This window comes from Nycticebus coucang, chromosome 6 (genome assembly GCF_027406575.1).
Source record: "Nycticebus coucang isolate mNycCou1 chromosome 6, mNycCou1.pri, whole genome shotgun sequence".
Classification (NCBI taxonomy): Eukaryota; Metazoa; Chordata; class Mammalia; order Primates; family Lorisidae; genus Nycticebus; species Nycticebus coucang.
This window is the reverse complement of record NC_069785.1, coordinates 9,689,382-9,708,331: the sequence shown is the minus strand read 5'-3', so window position 1 is coordinate 9,708,331 and position 18,950 is coordinate 9,689,382. Positions and strand designations below refer to the sequence as shown.

Here is an 18,950-nt window from a genome sequence, read left to right as displayed (position 1 = left end):
ATACATTATCAGGTGGTAGTAGGGCCATAGTTACTATGTAATTTTATTGAAATCTCTCACATTAGATATTTATTATTCCAGGATAATAGTTTCAGCTATTTCAGTTAAACATTTTAACTGTTGAAAAGTTATTGAGTTTTTGCTATAAAAATAGTGTAAATATAGAGATGATTCCACATTTCAATGTAACTTAAGAAACCTAAAGAAACATAACTGGAAGTGATAAAACTGAACTAATAGTAATTTATGATTTAAAATTAAAAGAAGCAATTTGAAAATGATAATGAAGTCGAGACAACTCTGACAAGAATCATTCATTCTTCTTGAAATCTGAAAGAATGATCCCTGGGTAGTTGTAACAGTGTTTTGATATCTCCCGCTACTTAGTAGCCATACTCCTTAGTGGAGCCTTGAATTAGTCACAGAAAAACTATCAAATGTAAACTTTAATTTACAACTCTCATAAGTAATTTTTAGGATTCATTAATAGGTTTATTATAAATAACCTTTAGGACTTCATTAATAGGTTTATTATGAAGAACCTTTAGGAAGACATAAAAATATAAGCCTAAGTTTGTGTGTCTTTACACAGTAAGTCTTCACTTTACGTCAACAATAGGTTCTTAGAAACTGATGTTAAGGAAAATGGTACATTAGCCTATTTTGCAATAGGCTAATTGGTGTAAATAAGAATTAAATTCTAATGGCATATTGCTCATCACAAATACCTTATCAAACTTCTAAATAATCACTTCCAATATTAAACATTGAAATAAGTGTGAGCTTCTATATGTAAATTGAAGAAAGAATGATAAAAACAGGTAAGATATTATTTACCCAATAATTCCAGTTTAAGGCTGTAGGTGACGAGAGCCACTCTAACAGCTCAGGGCGCAAGGAGGGAACCGTATCTGGACAGGATGCCATCCCTTCCCAGGGTGCGCTCACACCTACACCCTCACTCACTCAGACTGGGACCCCTTGGACACGCCAATTAACTCAATGCGCTCATCTCTGTGAGGTGAGAGGAAATCAGAGAAAACCCACAGAGGGAGAAGGTGCGAACTCTCACAGTGCCTCTGCAGAACAATCATTTTTTTCCTCATCAACATTATAACAAAAGGACCTTAAAATGACATCACTTGAGGCCTGTAGCACCTTGCTCAGAAGAAGTAAAGAAAATATTTGCATTAGAGTTAGTTCTCAGTCCCGTAGGTAAATTTTAAATCTTGATATTTCAATAATCCCTAATCTTGGAAGTGCATCAATCCAGACATGCCGAGGAGATGCCCCTCTGGTGAGATCTCAACAGTCACCTGTTCCAACCTGCAAACATCCTGCCACAAATGCTCGGTGAACACCATCAGGCAACATTCACACTGCTGCTTCCACATGGAGATCATATAAGAACGTCAGCGTATGAATGAAAACCCAGATAATGAAAATGGGATCTGATCTCAGGCTCTCTAGGAATGTGTAATGAAATAAAGCAGTGGGTCTCAAAACAGGGCTCCAGACAGCTGCACCAGCAGCACACAGGGAGGTGTCAGAAATACAGGGGCCCCGCACTGATCAACTAAATCAGAAATTCTGGAGGGAGGGTCCAGCAACTCTGTTAACAAGTCTTACAGGTGATTCTGATGCACACTCGCGCTTGAGAACCAGTGCTATAAGACACTCAGTAAATAAAGTACAAATTTAGTCTATAAATCTGTATTCAAACAAGCAACTTGCATAGTGTTAAGCACACACACACAAAAAGAAAATAAGAACAGTTACAAACTCCATACCCCTAGTCTATTTCAAATTTTGATCTTTTTCTTTTTTTCAGTGAAAGTTGTTAAATGAATGACTGTTTTCCATTGAACTCTACACGCCTACTCATCATATGTGACCCTTAGCATGTAATTGGTCTATTCAGATAATCTCTTTGATTTGGATCAAAGTCTTAGAATTCATAATAACCATCTATTTACAGTATTTAAAAGAAATAATTTAGACACTTAACAAGTGTTCTTTCATCAAAGAAATAAAGTCTTCATTTCATTAATAAAATACTGATTTAAGTGGATGTCAAGGATACCTCAGGTCAACTTAATCATACTTGTAACCAGTCGACCTTGGAATAATTCATCTACCATCTTTCCCCCCATTACCCTCTTACCTTAATTACCCTGAGTAAAAAAACAACACCAGCTTGTATCTGGTATTTAAAAATTTAGGGCTTTTTCTCTTTTAAAATGTTGCTTAAAAGTATAAACACCACTCCCTACACAGACACAAATGTTTGAAATTTTCCACTCTTTCTTTTTTGCTGTAAATTCCATCTCTACTGTCTTCTATGGTAAATTCATGTCTCCATATTTTTTCCACCTTCAGCTTTCAGGTTTAATGCTTTTGACCTATAAATTTACATATTTAAGAAGACATTTTTGTCCAAGTCTTAGTAGCATAGTCTTAACTAGGGTTCGTTCTATGCTCCCCATCACTCAAACTTAACAAGTCCATATTTAAAAATATGAGCATACTTATAAACTTATTTTTATCAATATTTTAATACTCTTTCACTCCAAAAGTCTCTTTGAGGTTGCTCATTTTCCAGTACGTTCAGGGTGGAGGGAAAGGATGATTCTAATTAATTTTCTGAAGCAGTATTGCTAAACAGAACAAGATCTGTACAAATGCCACAGACTCAGAAAAACTCTTCGGCAAATATTAGAACTTTTGCAAGACAAGGTATTCTTATTTTATAGAGCCTTCTGCATCAATTGAAGGTTTATGCCTTACCCAGACCTTTCAAATTTACTATATATTTATTCCTATTAATATATAACATTTTGAAATTAGTTTTTTCAGGAATGAAACAAATGTGGGTGGTGTCTTTCATTTGGAAGATGGAGATAACTTCACTTTTTACCAACTGGATTATGGTTTATGTCTTTTCCAAAACCAAAAAAAAAAAACCCATATACAAAATTATTTCTCTACATTGCCCCTGTTTCCCTGGCTCCCTCTCTTATCTTTCTGTATTTGACACCCTCCAGAACGTTCACTCAAGAGACGAAGTAAACAACAATGAACATGAGGTCATTGTCCTTTTCAAAACTTTTCCTCGAAAGTAAATCAATATTTAATGTCTGCCCATTTCAACAGTTTCTTAATTCAATTTCATTTATCCTCCCCTTTCACTACTCTAATCATTAGCACACATCTTAAACCTGGGCCTAACGGTAGTCTCAGTCTCTACGCAATCAATACACGTTGTATGGCATTATCATATTAATCTATAGACGATGTCATTTTGTTCATGATTTAAGACAATATGAGCAATTCAAATCATCTACCAAATCTCCACCTCTTTCCCTGAACTGGCATGAAATGCCTAATTTCTTTCTTTTTTTTTTTTTTTTTGTAGAGACAGAGTTTCACTTTACGGCCCTCGGTAGAGTGCCGTGGCATCACACAGCTCACAGCAACCTCCAACTCCTGGGCTTAAGCGATTCTCTTGCCTCAGCCTCCCAAGTAGCTGGGACTACAGGTGCCCGCCACAACGCCCGGCTATTTTTTGGTTGCAGTTTGGCCGGGCCGGGTTTGAACCCGCCACCCTCGGAATATGGGGCCGGCGCCTTACCGACTGAGCCACAGGCGCCGCCCGAAATGCCTAATTTCAAATGATTTTTGAAAACAGTCCTCTCAACAAAACCTGTCCAGTTGTTTTAAATCAAGCACAAATTTTAAACTGCTCATGAACTTTTGGGGCATCTTGCGGATTATTCCCATTTTACTTGTATCTTATCCAACCACTCCTCTTCAGCATCTGCACACCGTACCATAGTATTAAGCCTTTAATAAGCAAAAATTAACAATGAATTCCGAAATGTTTTAACTGGAAGGAGAAATAAATAATTTCTCAGCCATTCAAGTCACATCTATAAAGATCAAAATTCAGGGCGGGGCCTGTGGCTCAGTGAGTAGGGCGCCGGCCCCATATGCCGAGGGTGGTGGGTTCAAACCCAGCCCCGGCCAAACTGCAACAAAAAAAAAATAGCCGGGCGTTGTGGTGGGCGCCTGTAGTCCCAGCTGCTGTGGAGGCTGGGGCAAGAGAATCGCGTAAGCCCAAAGAGTAGAGGTTGCTGTGAGCCGTGTGACACCACAGCACTCTACCGGAGGGCAGTACAGTGAGACTCTGTCTCTACAAAAAAAAAAAGATCAAAATTCAGTGTATGATAAGTTTATCTAACAATCAGTTATATCAAAAATATATATTTTGATTCCCGAGTTTTGAATATTGTTAATGGTTACAGTTTAAGAAGAAAGTTTTAGGGATAAAACTTATAAAACTAACAAAGTTTTCATCTTAGTGACTGTGTCTTTAGCCCACTACCTGCCAGCACTACCTACCCTGTTTCCCCGAAAATAAGACAGTGTCTTCTTTTAAGGTGTGCTCCCAAAGATGCGCTAGGTCTTATTTTCAGGGGACGTCTTATCTTTCCTGGAAGTAGGTCTTATTTTCGGAGAAACAGGGTACTTCCAAACCTGTTTCTGTAAAACCATGTAAACATCTCTATCATTCTATCATAGCACTTATTTTAATAAGGCATTGAGGACAATAATTCTTCATTGTGTAAGCCTTGGTTTTTATTATTATAATTAATTTACTCAAATTTTTATTGACGAAATGAGTATGATAAATTTTTTAATACACCATGAGTAAGTAAGACTGAAACAGGGACAATTAAGGTTTTTATTCAGTAAAATCTCTTACTTTCCAAAGATGAGAGTCAAAACGTCATACTCACTGTGGATCTTTACGGCAGAATAGAAAGAGGAAATTTTACAAAACTCGAAAATCCTTTATGGAGTCAAATAAAATTTATACTGTTTGGTGTATTTAGATAGTTTGGAAAGTTTTGCTCATTTCTTAATTTCTTAGATACCAGGAAAATAGAGATTCAAATAACCTTTTTCTCTTTCCTGTTAAGCAAAAAATGAAGCAAATAATTGGAGGCTAGTGGCTGCAAAGAGATTAAACAATTGCTTAGCTGAGCCTAAAATGCATAACTTTAGGACATCAAGATTTTGAAAAACCTTTTCCCCACAAATTAATTTTTTAGCTTCTCATGATGTCTTGTATTTGTTCTCTTTTTAAGTTACCTGAAGCAGCAATTCCAGAATTAAAAAAAAAAAATTTTTTTTGATACTCTGGAGCATTTTATAAAAAAATGTGTAATACTGAAATTTGGAGGCTATGTCCCTGATAATACTTAAATGCAGATATACAGCTTTAACCAAAAGAGTCAGATAATACTATCATAACGCTCAGAGGAATGCTGGGTTGTTTCCAAGCCCCATCAGGCTGTGGTTAATAGCACAGCAATGATTCTATAATCTTATTAAATTTAGGAATAGGTAATAAGGTTTTAAAGGTTTCTGGATTAAATATAAAGCAGAGTCATTAGAAATGAATTTGCCACTAATCTTAAATAATCTAACTTGTTTTTCAGACTCCATCAAATATAAAAATACCTGCCTAATTAAGGGCGCTTCTGATATTCAGAGGGGAGCTATGTTATTCCAGATAACCTAAGTATTTTATGGCTAGAAAAATTATTTACATCTATAGGCTCAAAATAAAAATATGGCCTAAAATAGTAAGATATTAAAATGATAAGATGTAACACAAATTAACAATACTTTGATGAAAACTTGAGCTCATAGTCAATGACATAAACACAATTAATAGGAATAGAAACCATTATTTTAAAAATTTATGTTGCTAGGCCATAATTCATTTAAACCATAGAAGCTACATTGACAATATTCAAAAGCTCAATGATGTAAGATTCTCAGGTAGCTTGGGAGATTACACAGGCCATATGCATTTAATATAAAATCTTCATTAAAATAATGTAAGATAAGAATTTGAGAGTGATTTTTTTAAGTGCTGGTATCTGATGGTGTCCTAAGACAATGTCGATAGCTAAATGTTGATACGTGGGGAAGAAGAAGTCTCAACTTTCTAAGATAACAGAGAAAAATAAGCCTATTTAAATAATGATTTTTGCTTCCTATTATCAAAAAGGTATTTTTTTTTTTTACTTCCCCCTTCCCTCCCCTTTAGTGTGGATGCCTATTTTGCCTGGCTCACTTTGGAGCTATAAGATTGAATTATTCGGAAAGGGAAGAAAAAGAAAAATGCTGTATTCCTCCCCCTACCCCATCATTTTATTGAGGTGTAATTGATATGCAAAAATGTATGCATTTAAAGGGTACAATTTGATCAAGTCTGCTATAGGTATATGTATATGTACATATCAAACCATCCCAATCAAGATAACACATCCATATCCCCGCCAATCATTCTGAGTTTTTAAAAAATTAAAATTTTTGTTTTCAGTCGAGTATAGACTCACATGCAGTTGTGAGAAATAATAAAGATAGCTCATGTACACTTTACCCAGTTTCCTCCAGTGGTAACATCTTACAAAACTGTAGTATGGTAGCACAACCTTTTTTTTTTTTTTTTTTTTTTTTTTTTTTTTTTTTTAATTTGGCCGGGGCTGGGTTTGAACCCGCCACCTCTGGCATATGGGACCGGCGCCCTACCCGCTGAGCCACAGGCGCCGCCCGTTAGCACAACCTTTGATGTTGACATTGAGATCATCATGAGAGAGAATGTTTCTTTCACTGCAAGGATGCCTCATGTTGCCATTTTAGAGACATACTCATGTTACTTTCTGCCCCTGCCCTACAGACTGTTACCATTTAAAAAATTTTGCTGTTTCAGTCATATTATATATTATTATTACATATATATGTATATGAAAGTGTAGCGTATATGACTTTTGGGGATTGGCTTTTCTTTCTCTGCTTAATTCCCTGGAGATTCATCTAGGCTGCTGTGTTTATCAGCAGTTCATTCATTTCATTCCACGGCACTGGTGTACTACAGTTTGCTTTACCACGCGTTGAATGACCATTGGTTTGCTTCTAGTTTGGGGCTGTTAGGAATAAAGCCTCTGTAAACATTTATGTGCAGTTGAATTTTGTGTGAACAAAAATCTTCATTTCTTTATAATAAGTGGCCAAGAGTATAATTGCTGAGTTGCATAGAAGTTTCATGTTCACTTTTTTATGAAGCTGTCAAACAATTTATGTGTGAGTTTTTCCTCCTCTTTGTCAGCATTTGGTATTGCCAATATTTTTAAAGAAAAATTTTAGCCATTCAGACAAATATGTGATAGCTCATTGTGGTTTTAATTTGCATTTCCTGAATGACTAATGACAGTGAATGTTTTTCGTGTGCTTATTTTCTGTCTATGTATCTTTTTAGGTGAAGTGTCTCCTTATATCATTTGCCCACGTTTTAACTGGACTGTTTGCTTTTTTACTCTTGAGTTGTCAGAGTTCTTAATATATTATGGATATTAACCCTGTGTTGGATAGATGACTTGTGAAGATTTTCTTTCTGTCTGTAGCTTGCCTTTTCACCCTCTTTTGAGGTATTTTTAAAAGAATTATATAAATTTTACTGTATTGAGAATGATTTTTTTTCCTATCACTCTAAAAGTCCACATACAAGTGGATTTTCAAAGGAAATGTTGCTTAATGAAGCCATTTTTGCCTTATAGATTTTTCATGTAAGGGTGGAGTATGAAACACATTTGTAGTAGAAAAAAGAAAAGAGTGTCTGCAGGCTCCTTCTTTTCTTACATTCCATATACAAACAGCATCTTCCTGTTTAGAATGGCAGAATAGTGCAAGGGATGGTAAAGGTCTGTACTAGGACAGACCCAAAGGATATATCAGAGTTTCTCTCCAAGGGAAGATATACTATCTGAGTGAAACTGTCAATTAGGATAGAGTATAATTTAAAAAAAAAATCTTGAAAAAAATATTTATTTCTAAACATAAAAGAAAATCCTAAGGAAAAAGCAGCCCAGGAAAGAATGCTATGAGAAATAAAGAGTAAGCGTCAACAATTGAGTAAGACAAAGAATTTGTCTTTTGGACCATGGTTTATAACACCATAAATTTATTTTCCTTTAGTGGATAGAAGGCATCTCACAGAACCAGGGAGGAACAGTATTAGCAGGCAACTTACTGATCTGATCAAGAAGGCTTTACGGGAAGACTCAAAGTGGAAAAGAAGAATATGAATCAGTAAGATGGATATTATGGAGGACAGCAGGCTTGAAATAAAAATACCAAGTGGCAAAAAAAATCTGGAAATTATTGTGAAAATCATGATAGAGGATAAGGCTTAGACCTAGGATATGAAATATGCCAGTTAAAACTAAAATATAAAAATATTAAACATATTAAGCTCCTGAAATGCACTTTTGAGAAATGTTTATGAAAACCTGGCAGATGAATATAAGAATTGCCACAACTGTTTGCACAAGGCTGCACCAAGAGTCCCTAGGCTGGAGGACAAGTGGGGACATAGTCCACATCATCCTCTGAGAGCCTGACAGGTGTATTCTTCAACTTACAGGGTAAGACGCCAGGCTCCGGTATGTCCAGAAACATGTTCAAGGCTATGCAGCTATTTCATTATGAGGCTAGATCGACTAAAGTTAGAAACCAGACATGTCTGGAATTCATTATTTTAACAAAACATAGAAAAAGGAAAATTACACCCTCATATGTATACATATCTAATTTATTCTCAAAAGGCAGAATAAGAGAAAATTATTTAACTAATCTGTTCAAAAGCAAAATAACTAAGAAAATGCTACAAAAGCTATGTTAACTAATGTGATGAAAATGTGCCAAACGATCTATGAACCAAGTGTATGGTGCCCCACGATCATACTAATGTACACAGCTATAGTTTAATAAAAATAAAAAAAAAAAAAGAAAGAAACAACACCATGACTGGGAATGGTGTCCCTGGATTCCAGGGAATTATACGCCCATTCTATGATCAAGAAATGTGAATGTGGAGTATGTTCATGTCAGGAAAGGAAAATAAAGAGACCTCATCACTGAAAAATAATACAGCAACACTGGCAGAGGATATCACAAAAGATGGTTCTCCAATCATGGGTAGAAGGTATGGACAAGAGAGGGATTTAATGAATTGGATCCCTCTTTGAGGAATTCTAGCTCTGCTAAAATCTGCCTTCTATTTTGAGGGTGGGGGGATTTCAATGGTGACTACTTTTCTATTCAACTTGGCTTATGGAGAAGAATTCACAACAGACATGTTAAGGAGAAACCGGTATTTGAAGCAAGTAAGAGGGAGGGCAGGGGGTGGTGGTCAGGCCTGAGTCAATTCCACACATTCAGACCTGAGTCCTTCCTCTAGTCCTGAGAGGTGATGCAGAGACTGCAGGAAATATACTGAGGAAGAAAGAGAGAAACTAAAGACACAATAATGACAGTATCGTCACAAATGAAACCGTAACCAGAAAACAGGAAAAGTAAAATAATTTATCTTCACAAGTGGAAATTTAGTCATAAGTGTTTTAAGACTTTTGAAAAGCATGTATAACAAAAAAATGACCAAACAATGGGTCAAGAATTTGAAAAAAGAGTGTGAGATGTATAAAGTAAAAAATGCTTAAAGATACTCCGAATACGAAAAATTTTAAAGTATTATCAACGTTAAGAAAAGGACTAAGCCCATCTACTGAGAAAGAACTCCTAATGTTTCATTGCTGTTTTTAATTTCTTTATCAAGGAAAATTATCAAATTAAAACAAGTATGATAAATAATTTTGATATGAAGCTCGGATTTGCTCAGATTTTCCTAGGGATCAGTGTAAACCAAGGATTATGATGGGGACATTCTGAAAGGCCTACTGTTATTAGTGACCTGGGCACACTTAGGCACACAGGCCAGGAAGCAGTAATGATTGAATGCCGAGGTGTTTTCACTAGGAAAAGTTCTTTTAGTCTTTTGAAATTCTTAAACAGATAGGATAAGAATAATTTACAAAGTATATCACTGTGAATAAGGTATATTACAAGGTCTTTTATTGTAATGTTGTAATACAGAAAAACAGTGTTTTTATGATACGATAGAACAGCTGAATGGATTGCCGGAAGTTGACCAATCTTTCTCCAGGCAAATTTTGTCCTTTCTACTGTTCCAAATTAAAACCCTTATTCTGTGATTTAGTTAAGGAAGTGGGACACACACTTTGCACATCTGTCGATAATACAAATTTGTGAGGGAAAAGTAATAGATTAGGTAGTAATCAAATAAATCTACCAAAATGTCTTACTATATTGAAATAGTCACCCAAGTGACAGGCTAACAAGAAACAAAGATTTATGTTTAAACTAAAGAAATATCATATTACACCAACAGAGCTGATAAGTTTAACACTGGTTCATTTGAAAAATATATTTTATTCCACATAAGTCATAATCTTCAGCTACCTTAGGAAAATATCTTAATTTTCTCTTCTCACTTCACTAAATTATCTTTATTTTTCAGTCATATTAAATTAACTTTTAAAACATTATAAATGTGCCTTAAACCTTTAAACTAAAAATATGGAAGGCTTCTAGCTTCTTAGGAAACACGACAAATTATTATGCATTATATGTATGTGTGAACACATCTTAAAAACATCCTCTGATGGCAATCAAACCATGTAACCTCTCTAGTGTATTTAGAAATGAAAGATCTCAGAAGGTGCAAATCATGTTGCCTGAATATGTCGATCATCATAGTCGAAAGTGTGTAAATTAATTTCAAACACTTTTAGGTAATTCAGAAGTTTGTGTCTCGTAATACACGTACTGGAAATACGTAAACACATCAATAGCATTAGTATATATACATACATGTAGAAAATATATTATGGAGTCATGAAAAATGATTAGAAAATTATAGCAATGAGATTTCACAGAAGATCACACACACACACAGAAAAAGACATTGATCAAATTTCTCACCTGCCTTATACCCAAACGGTACGCGACGATCCGGTCCACGGCATCAGGGTTCATCTGCGTCCACTGCAGGCTGTAGGAATAAACGCGGTGTCGATTCTGCCACACCGGATTGTAGGTGTCATAATAGAATTCTGGAGGGTAGGCCTTTCCTGGAATAAAAAAAGAAGAAGTGCTTAACATTGAATGCTGATGCATTACAGTTTAAACATACTTTTTACTTTCTTTGGTTCTTTTTATCATTTTTTTCTATAATGTTACAGGTTTCATAAGTAATTCTTACATTTGAAAAGTTTAGTATTATTAAAATCCAATCAATGCTCTGGATATTCTTTGAGAACAGATGCAAGGGTATCTCCCAGATGGCTGGATGAGCAGTGTGAGGAGGAAAGAATAAAGGGCGATTGCAAGGTGTGTGGACTAAGCAACCGGAGAATCAGAATTTCCGAAAATTTCAGAAATGCAAAGGGACCGCTACAGAGTATCAAATTTGGAAGCAGAATATAAAGAAGTCATTCTTAAACAAGTTAAGTGATCTAAACAGAGACAATAAGTATGCGGTGCGATATACCTGGTTTGGACTACAGGAGAGGTCAGGACTAGAGGTAACACCGTCTTACCGTGGGCACGCACAGAAAGAATTTAAATGCAAGGCCGTGAGACTGATGACATCCCCAACGGGGTGTGAGTAGGTCCAGGAGATGGAAGTCTGACCACTCGGGTAATCCAGTGTTTAGAGTTATGGGAGGAGGTAAGAAGTAGGCCTGAGATGGAACAACCAGTAAAAGAGGGAAACCAAAAATGTGGTATCCTAGAGGTCTAAAGCCACATATCCGAAAGTGAGTGACTAACTCTTAAACACAACTAGTGGAAAATGAAAATTTGGGTTTCTATTATCTGCAGCTTTGGTCCATAAAGTTGAACTTAAAACTTAAGAAAACAACTTAATAAAAGAACTGGTCAATAGAAAAAAAACCTTTGATTTAGAGTTCCAGGAAATCTGAAGTGCATGTGGCGACACAGCAGGTGGTATAGGGTGGCTGTAAAGGTCACGCAATTTGACATTGTACTCTATTTAAATGGCACATGGCTTAATGGCCACCCTGTATAAACCATCTCATTATCTTCTTTTTTCAACTGCCAAAATTAAAACTGTGTAGACTATTTGGAATTTTAGATTAAACTTCCTGATATTCTAAAATACAGATATTTTTCCCACTACCAATAGCATATTTTATTTAATAATTGAGAAATATTTAGCAGAAGCTGATTCAATGCCACCTCGTGTGCTGGACACAATTCTGGATACAGTAGCAGAGGGTGTGTGGCCTCAGCTTCATGGAGACTGATTACATTTACCTGGACTTTGCAACTAGCTTTATAATCCTTTGCAATTCTTACTGGAGATGTTAGAAGTTAATACAGTTATCATCACTCACTCGACACCTTTTTGTTTTTTCTTCTTTTGAATTAGATTAAGGACTAAAGGCCCTCATGTGTTTTTTTCATGTATGCAGGAACTTCTTATACCTGCTTTTCACATTTCCTTATCATCAGTTACTGTCCTGTAAGGATTGCAGAAGAGTTTATCCAGGAACACTTGTATCACATAATTGAAGTGTAGGGTTTTTTTTTTTGCCGTGTTTGGGTTTGAAGCCGCCACCCTCGGCATAAGGGGCCAGCACCCTACTCCTTGAGCCACAGGTGCCGCCCCTAAAGTGTGGGTTTTAAATACCAAGAATGTAAACAATGATCTCTATTACCCTGAAGAGTTTCACCAAGAATGACGCATGAATAGAATTTAATATTTGACATGTTTACTATTAAAATGAAACATATGGAATAAAATATTTGAATTTTGGTAACAATTTGTCAAGGTTTTCTATATCTAAGTTGTATGAATTTTTTAAAATGTTATATGAGTATTTAATCAGTTCAACTGAGAATGGATCATCACCTCTATATAAAGAACACCAAGGAGAGGGGCCTTTACAAAAGAGCTATCACTTTAGTTTATTTTATCTTATATGATGTTTTCATTTAGTACTAGATGATAGCACCAATTCATTCGTGTTCAGAGTATCTAAGAGCAAAGTTCAGATAAGAGGTAAATAATACACCGAGTTAAAGAACCAATACTCAAAACAGTCTTGACGACTTGTGCTTAAAACAAAACTTCTCAAAACAAAATTGCAGAGGTGAATTTAGTAGTAGCTCTAAGAGCTAGGGATGTCATAATAATTAAAGACAAGCATCGGTACGACGAGAAAGTAACGAGCTGCCTCGGTAACACAGACCTAGAGGGTTTCCACTGGAAAGCAGCATCTGTATGTTGAGTTAGGGAGGTGAGGGTCTAGTGGGGTTTCTGATGATGTCGTTGTTTGTTTGTTTGTTTGCTTGTTTATTTAAAGGGAAACTGGGGCTGTTTTGTTATTGGATCAGGAAGGAAACTTAGATTTAGTTCTACATAGCATATTTTTAATAAAATGAATGAAGGATTCACTTAAAGATAATAGAATCATAGCTAGATGCTATTTAGCAAGGAAAAGAAACAAAATAGCTCTCAAAAGTGGGCTAATAGTTTTCAAGGAGTTGACAATCTATTAGAAGAGAAAGAAAATCTGGCTAAATAAAAACAACACTAAATGTTAACAGATCTATGAAACAAAATGAGTATCAGTGATTGCCTAACAAAAGTACACATATTTTGACTCAGAAATGTTCTGCCCAAGATCTCTGAATGTAGAATGCCCCACCTCCATAGACTGCGAGCTTCCCTTCACTAGAGGTATTTAGTCTATACACAAATAGCCATTTATCAGGGCTGACCAGAGTAGCTGTCCACAAGGTGATCACTAAGTACCTTTCAGTTGTGCACTTGTAGGTGGTGGTGAAACATCTGTCAGCGGTCAAACTAGATTTGTTATGTTCACTAATTCTAGATTAAATGTGGTCCAAACACTGAGGACCAGCACTTTTAAATTATCTCATAGCATTTTAGAAGTATTCTTCTAGGAAGGTTATACACTAATCGTAAAGAGTAATCTTTCTCCAAATTTAGTATGCATAAATATGAGTTTATCTCTAAGGTAGGGCTTTGAATTCAGGTATTCTGCCAATACCCTAGGTTATTCGGATGCAACGAAATATAGTCCATACAATTTTTATGTTTTAAAAGCTGAAATTTCTCCCCTAAAATTACCTCTAAGAGGGTGTAACAAAAGAAATCAAAACTAATTGTGAAGTTATAGGAAACATCTCTTTGACTCCCTCCTGGAGAGATAATAGCAGCGCACTTTCTACAACAGCCAGGATCTCTGGGGTGAGACTGAGGGAGGTGGGGTAAGGGGAGGTGTGAGGTGAAAAGAAGGATGACAGGAAACCTCACTCTGAGAATTTCAGACTTGGGGGTGCCCCAGTATCACTGACTTTCTTAACAGCAAGGCAGGTAACTGGCTATATGATACATTATGCAAATGGGCATTATTACATTAAAACTGTTAATTAAATGATTACTTTTTAAATTACTGAAACAGTCTGACCCAAAAGCTATAAAAAAGATCCTCATGACCTTGTGAATAATATGAATTTGTTTATCAAGACCTATTTTCAAGACAGTGAAAAAATTAAGCTCCAATCTAGCCCTCATTTAAAATTACAAAGAAGTCAAATTTTGCTATAAATTCCATCACCTTAATATCTAATTGGAGAGTATTAAAAAGGCCTTCCAATATATATTTTTTAAATACAGTTTTGCTTGTGAAAAGGAGTTTTGCTATGATGCCCAGGGTGAACCTCAATTTCCGGCCTCGAGTGGTCCTCCTGCCTGCCCCTCCTGAGTAGCTGAGATGACAGGTGTGTATTACCACATCTTGCCTAAAATACTGCATTTTACCTGCATTGGGCAACATTTTGTCATGAAACAGCAGAACAGAAAATACATTAGTGATTATTCCAGTGTCTCATTCTACAGAGAAAGAAATTAAGACATAGAGTGGAGATGGTGGTGACAATGGAAGGTATTATGAATGAATAACCAAATATATTGAGTCATTACAAGTTTGACTTCGATTCATAAAATATTTTAAAAATAGTTTTATTTTAGGTGAATAATTATATTGCCTTGAATTAAAGGTAAAAAATGCTTTAAGATAGTCCATAAACAGTATTGACTAGTAATTAATAAGTACTAATCATAGATAATTTTCAGTAGTTATAGTTAAAAACAGATATGCTAGCCTATGTCTCAAAGCAGTGGTTCTCAACCTTCCTAATGCCGCAAACCTTTAATACAATCCGAAGGGGTCGCAACCCACAAGTGGAGATCCGCTGGTCTCAAAGCATGCTTTGACTGAACTTCCCTTGGAAAAACCTTTTTAAAAAGGTAAAATGCTTCCTGATATCATTTGAGACAGACATCTTAAAAATAAAGAAAAAACATACACACTTAATTTTCCTCACAGATTTTGGAGCCAATCATACTTAATGTTTGTAGACTCATTTGTGAGAAACACACAGTAAAAACAAGGAAATATCTTTGTAATAGTCTTGGGCTTGGACATTCAAACATGGACATCTGCCGGTTGAACAGGAAAGATTCATAATTCCTTTGTCTTTTTCTAATGCAGTCATTTTCCTTCTTCCTTCCGTAAGCATATTAAGAATATTTTCTTAAATTTTTTACATTGTAGTTTTAGTTTTATTTTTATACAATTTATTTTAGTTTAAATCTTTTCGGACAAACTGACCTAAAACTACATCCGTTATCCAAACTGGGTGATAATTTTCAGGTTTGTTATGTATGATTATATATAAATCTTGGATTTTAAAATATTATGAAGATTTATAGACAGAAAAATGTATGTGGTCTAAAATGTTGCATACATTTATACAAAAGTACAAGTATTTTATTTTGCAGACACTTTTTGAAAATGATTGCGTTTATTAATTTTTGGAAGTTGTTCTCTCTTACACAGAAAGAGTGTAATAGAGATAATTACACTAGCATTGTGTACCCCCAGTTTCACCAAACCCCTGTGCTTCTGCTTTTCTCTTTCAGGCGTCCTTGTACATCGCCCTTTTTTATGAAACACTGAGAGTCTGTTCAAGAGCAGGCTTGAGCCAGACGGAAGTGCCTGCCTGCTCTCTGATTATTCCTTACACCTGAGAGCTGCAGGAAATGACCAGGAGAACAGGAGGGAGAACTCTCCCGCGCTCACAAAGTGCCGAGCAAAAGGGGGAGGGTGCATACGTAGGGGTGAGAAGGACCCTACACCCTGAAATCCCAGTCAAGGAGGTCGGCACACCAGGAGCGTGCTGTGTCCTCAAGATTCATCTCTGTTTCAGCATGTCAGATTGCCTTCCTTTTTAAGGCTAAATAATGTCCTTACACTCATCCCACATCTTATCCATTCATCCCCTGATTGAGGCTTGAGTTGCTTTCACCTTGGATATTGCTAACAATGCTGCCATCAACATGGATTCCAGAAATCTCTGTGAGACCAGACTCTCAATTGCTGGATCCTCTGGTAACGGTATGTTTAATTCTTAGAGGAACTTTATATTGTTTTCTGTAGCAGGAGCATTATTTTACATTCTCAATAACAGTGTACAAGGGTTCCAACTTCTCCACATCCTTGCCAACACTGGCTATTTTCTTTTCCTTTTTTATTTATTTCTTTATTTTTTTTTATTATTTATTTACTTTTTTCTTGAGACAGAGTCTCACTATGTCGTCCTGGGTAGAGTGCTATGGTGTCACAGCTCACAGCAACCTCCAAACTCTTGGGCTTAAGCGATTCACTTGCCTTAGCCTCCCAAGTAGCTGGGGCTACAGACGCCCGCCATTCTTTTTCTTTTTTTTCATGGTAACGTCCTACTGGGTGTGAGGTGGTATTTTGTTGACTTGCATTTCCCTAGTGATGGAGGATGTTAAGCCCCTTTCATGTGCTCATCTGTCAACCACACATCTTCTCACTGAGGTTTCAAAAGTAATTTTATGCATACAGCTCAAGCATACACTACAAATAATCACCATTCCCACTGAGAACAGTTTAAATGTGCTCAGCTAAATGAATCGAGTTTAGTAAAGTCAATACAGTTTTTGAAATAAAAGCAAAGAAAAAGTGTCTATTAGCGGTCAGGACCACATACATTGCTTTTGAAAGAGTTCATACATTTGAAAAATAGGTTATAGGAAGATAAAACAGCTCAATTTGGTTTATAAAATAATTTATAGGATGTATTTGCATATGTAAGAGATATCTGTTCATTTCTCACTTCATAAAGGAGGTGTTAAGAAATTGATACATGTCACATGGATAAATAAAACAAGCCCCCAGTCTCAGACTGCAAAAAAATGGAGAATAAAAACCTACACAAAACAATGAATTATGATAGATTTGCTTGTAAGAGAGGTACTAAAGGAAGAAGAAATTCAGTTTTTATCTAGAAATACTAAATGAAATTATAACAAACATCTTTTTAGATATATACCTATGCTTGCAAACAAGAAAGGGAATTCCCCAGGGATTAAAAAGCAGACCTGTAAAAAAGACACTGCAGAAGTTTAAGAAGGAAAAAAAAGAGAAAGAGTTTTTGGTCTTTGTACCCTTGGAAGATGAATTTTTAGGTCCAAGGAGTCAAGGTTAATAGACCACTTCAAAATGAGAAGCTGGAAATCAGGTCATGGTATTTAACCAAAATCTATCAAAGCTATACTCTGAGATGGAGGGTATAATAGAGAAAAAGACTGTCTCTCTCACCAGGAAAGGAAAGTGACCCAAATATTCACATAAAAAAAAATTGGCTTGTGACACCCCTGGACTGCTTGAAAAGAGCCAATACCAAATTGGTCTTGAAAGACATTTTGTCAACTGGGTGTAGAGAATTCCTCCATACAAAATTCTTCCAAATCCCACTGAATATGATTTCAAAATCTAACACTACACACACCTAAGAAAATGTTTCACTGTGACCAATAAGGTGAACAAGCAGAAAGATTAGATTTAGACCGTAGAATCATGAAATCGAACCTATAAACAGCATGCTTCACATGACTGAGGTCATACAAGGGAGAACGTAGACTAGCGCCAGAGAACTTCCTGTGACAGAATAATTAATGCTCTCTGTTGGGACAAAGGACAGCTTCACAGGGGGTATGTTTGACATTTTCATTGATCTGAAAGGAGGAGAAATTCTTCAGACAGACAAGGTTGGCTCACAGAAGGATGAAAGCGAGAAGAAATAAAGCAGGAGCCGAGGTGGAGAGAGAGGAAGAGACAGCGTGGGCGCTGGTGTGGTTAGACCTGCAGGGCCACCCGCCCTACCACGTTTCTAAAGAACGAGGAAAGTGTCCTTAGCCTTTACGACAATGGCTGACTCAAGACATGTGAACAAGACCCTAAGACAGGAGAAAGAGGCCAGCACTTGTTTGTGAAGCACCTGGCTCCACAAGCTGAGATGTTGAATACTTGCTCTACATAGTCCACGTACTCTGAAATTATTTTAACCAGCTCAAATGCAAGTGGGAGAAGGGATTTTGTAGTGGATCCACTGATTTTTACTTCCCAGTATGAAAAGAACTTGGTGAAAGCAAAGTTGAAAATAATCATCAAAATGGTAGCAAAGGGAACAAATTTCACACAAAAATAACAAAACCTATTTTAAAACTTCTTAAATGGGTAAAATGTCTATTGATTAACAACAGCAGTAGCTACTAAATTTCATGCCAAACTTAAAACAAACACTGACATACAACAATATTAAATACAAAACCTTCTAAAAATCAGCCTGTATGTAATTTTAGTAGAAGCCCTTCAATATAGCCCAGTGATTTTGGATCAGGGTCATAGTGTGTTCAGATGTTTAGACATACAGACTGTTCAAGGCAGTGAGTTATGCATCACCTTCTGTGAACTACAAGGTGCAATAAAAATATACGCAGCTCTTTTGTCATTTCTCTGTACAGAGTGACAAAGAGTGAGCACGCGGTTGTTGAAAGCAGAATTACTTTCTCTTAAAATTAATGAATATTGAGT

The 18,950-nt window shown here is 36.1% G+C and overlaps 1 protein-coding gene across 3 annotated transcripts in view; it reads right to left on the bottom strand.

Annotated features, from left to right (window-relative positions):
* The window catches only part of MDGA2 (MAM domain containing glycosylphosphatidylinositol anchor 2), an 838,509-nt gene that overhangs the window by 142,353 nt on the left and 677,206 nt on the right, over nucleotides 1-18,950 (bottom strand). For all 3 annotated transcript variants that reach the window (XM_053595463.1, XM_053595464.1, XM_053595465.1), the window contains one exon: nucleotides 10,915-11,063. In XM_053595463.1, the coding sequence (XP_053451438.1) occupies nucleotides 10,915-11,063 (149 nt within the window). The remainder of the gene's footprint in view (nucleotides 1-10,914; nucleotides 11,064-18,950) is intronic.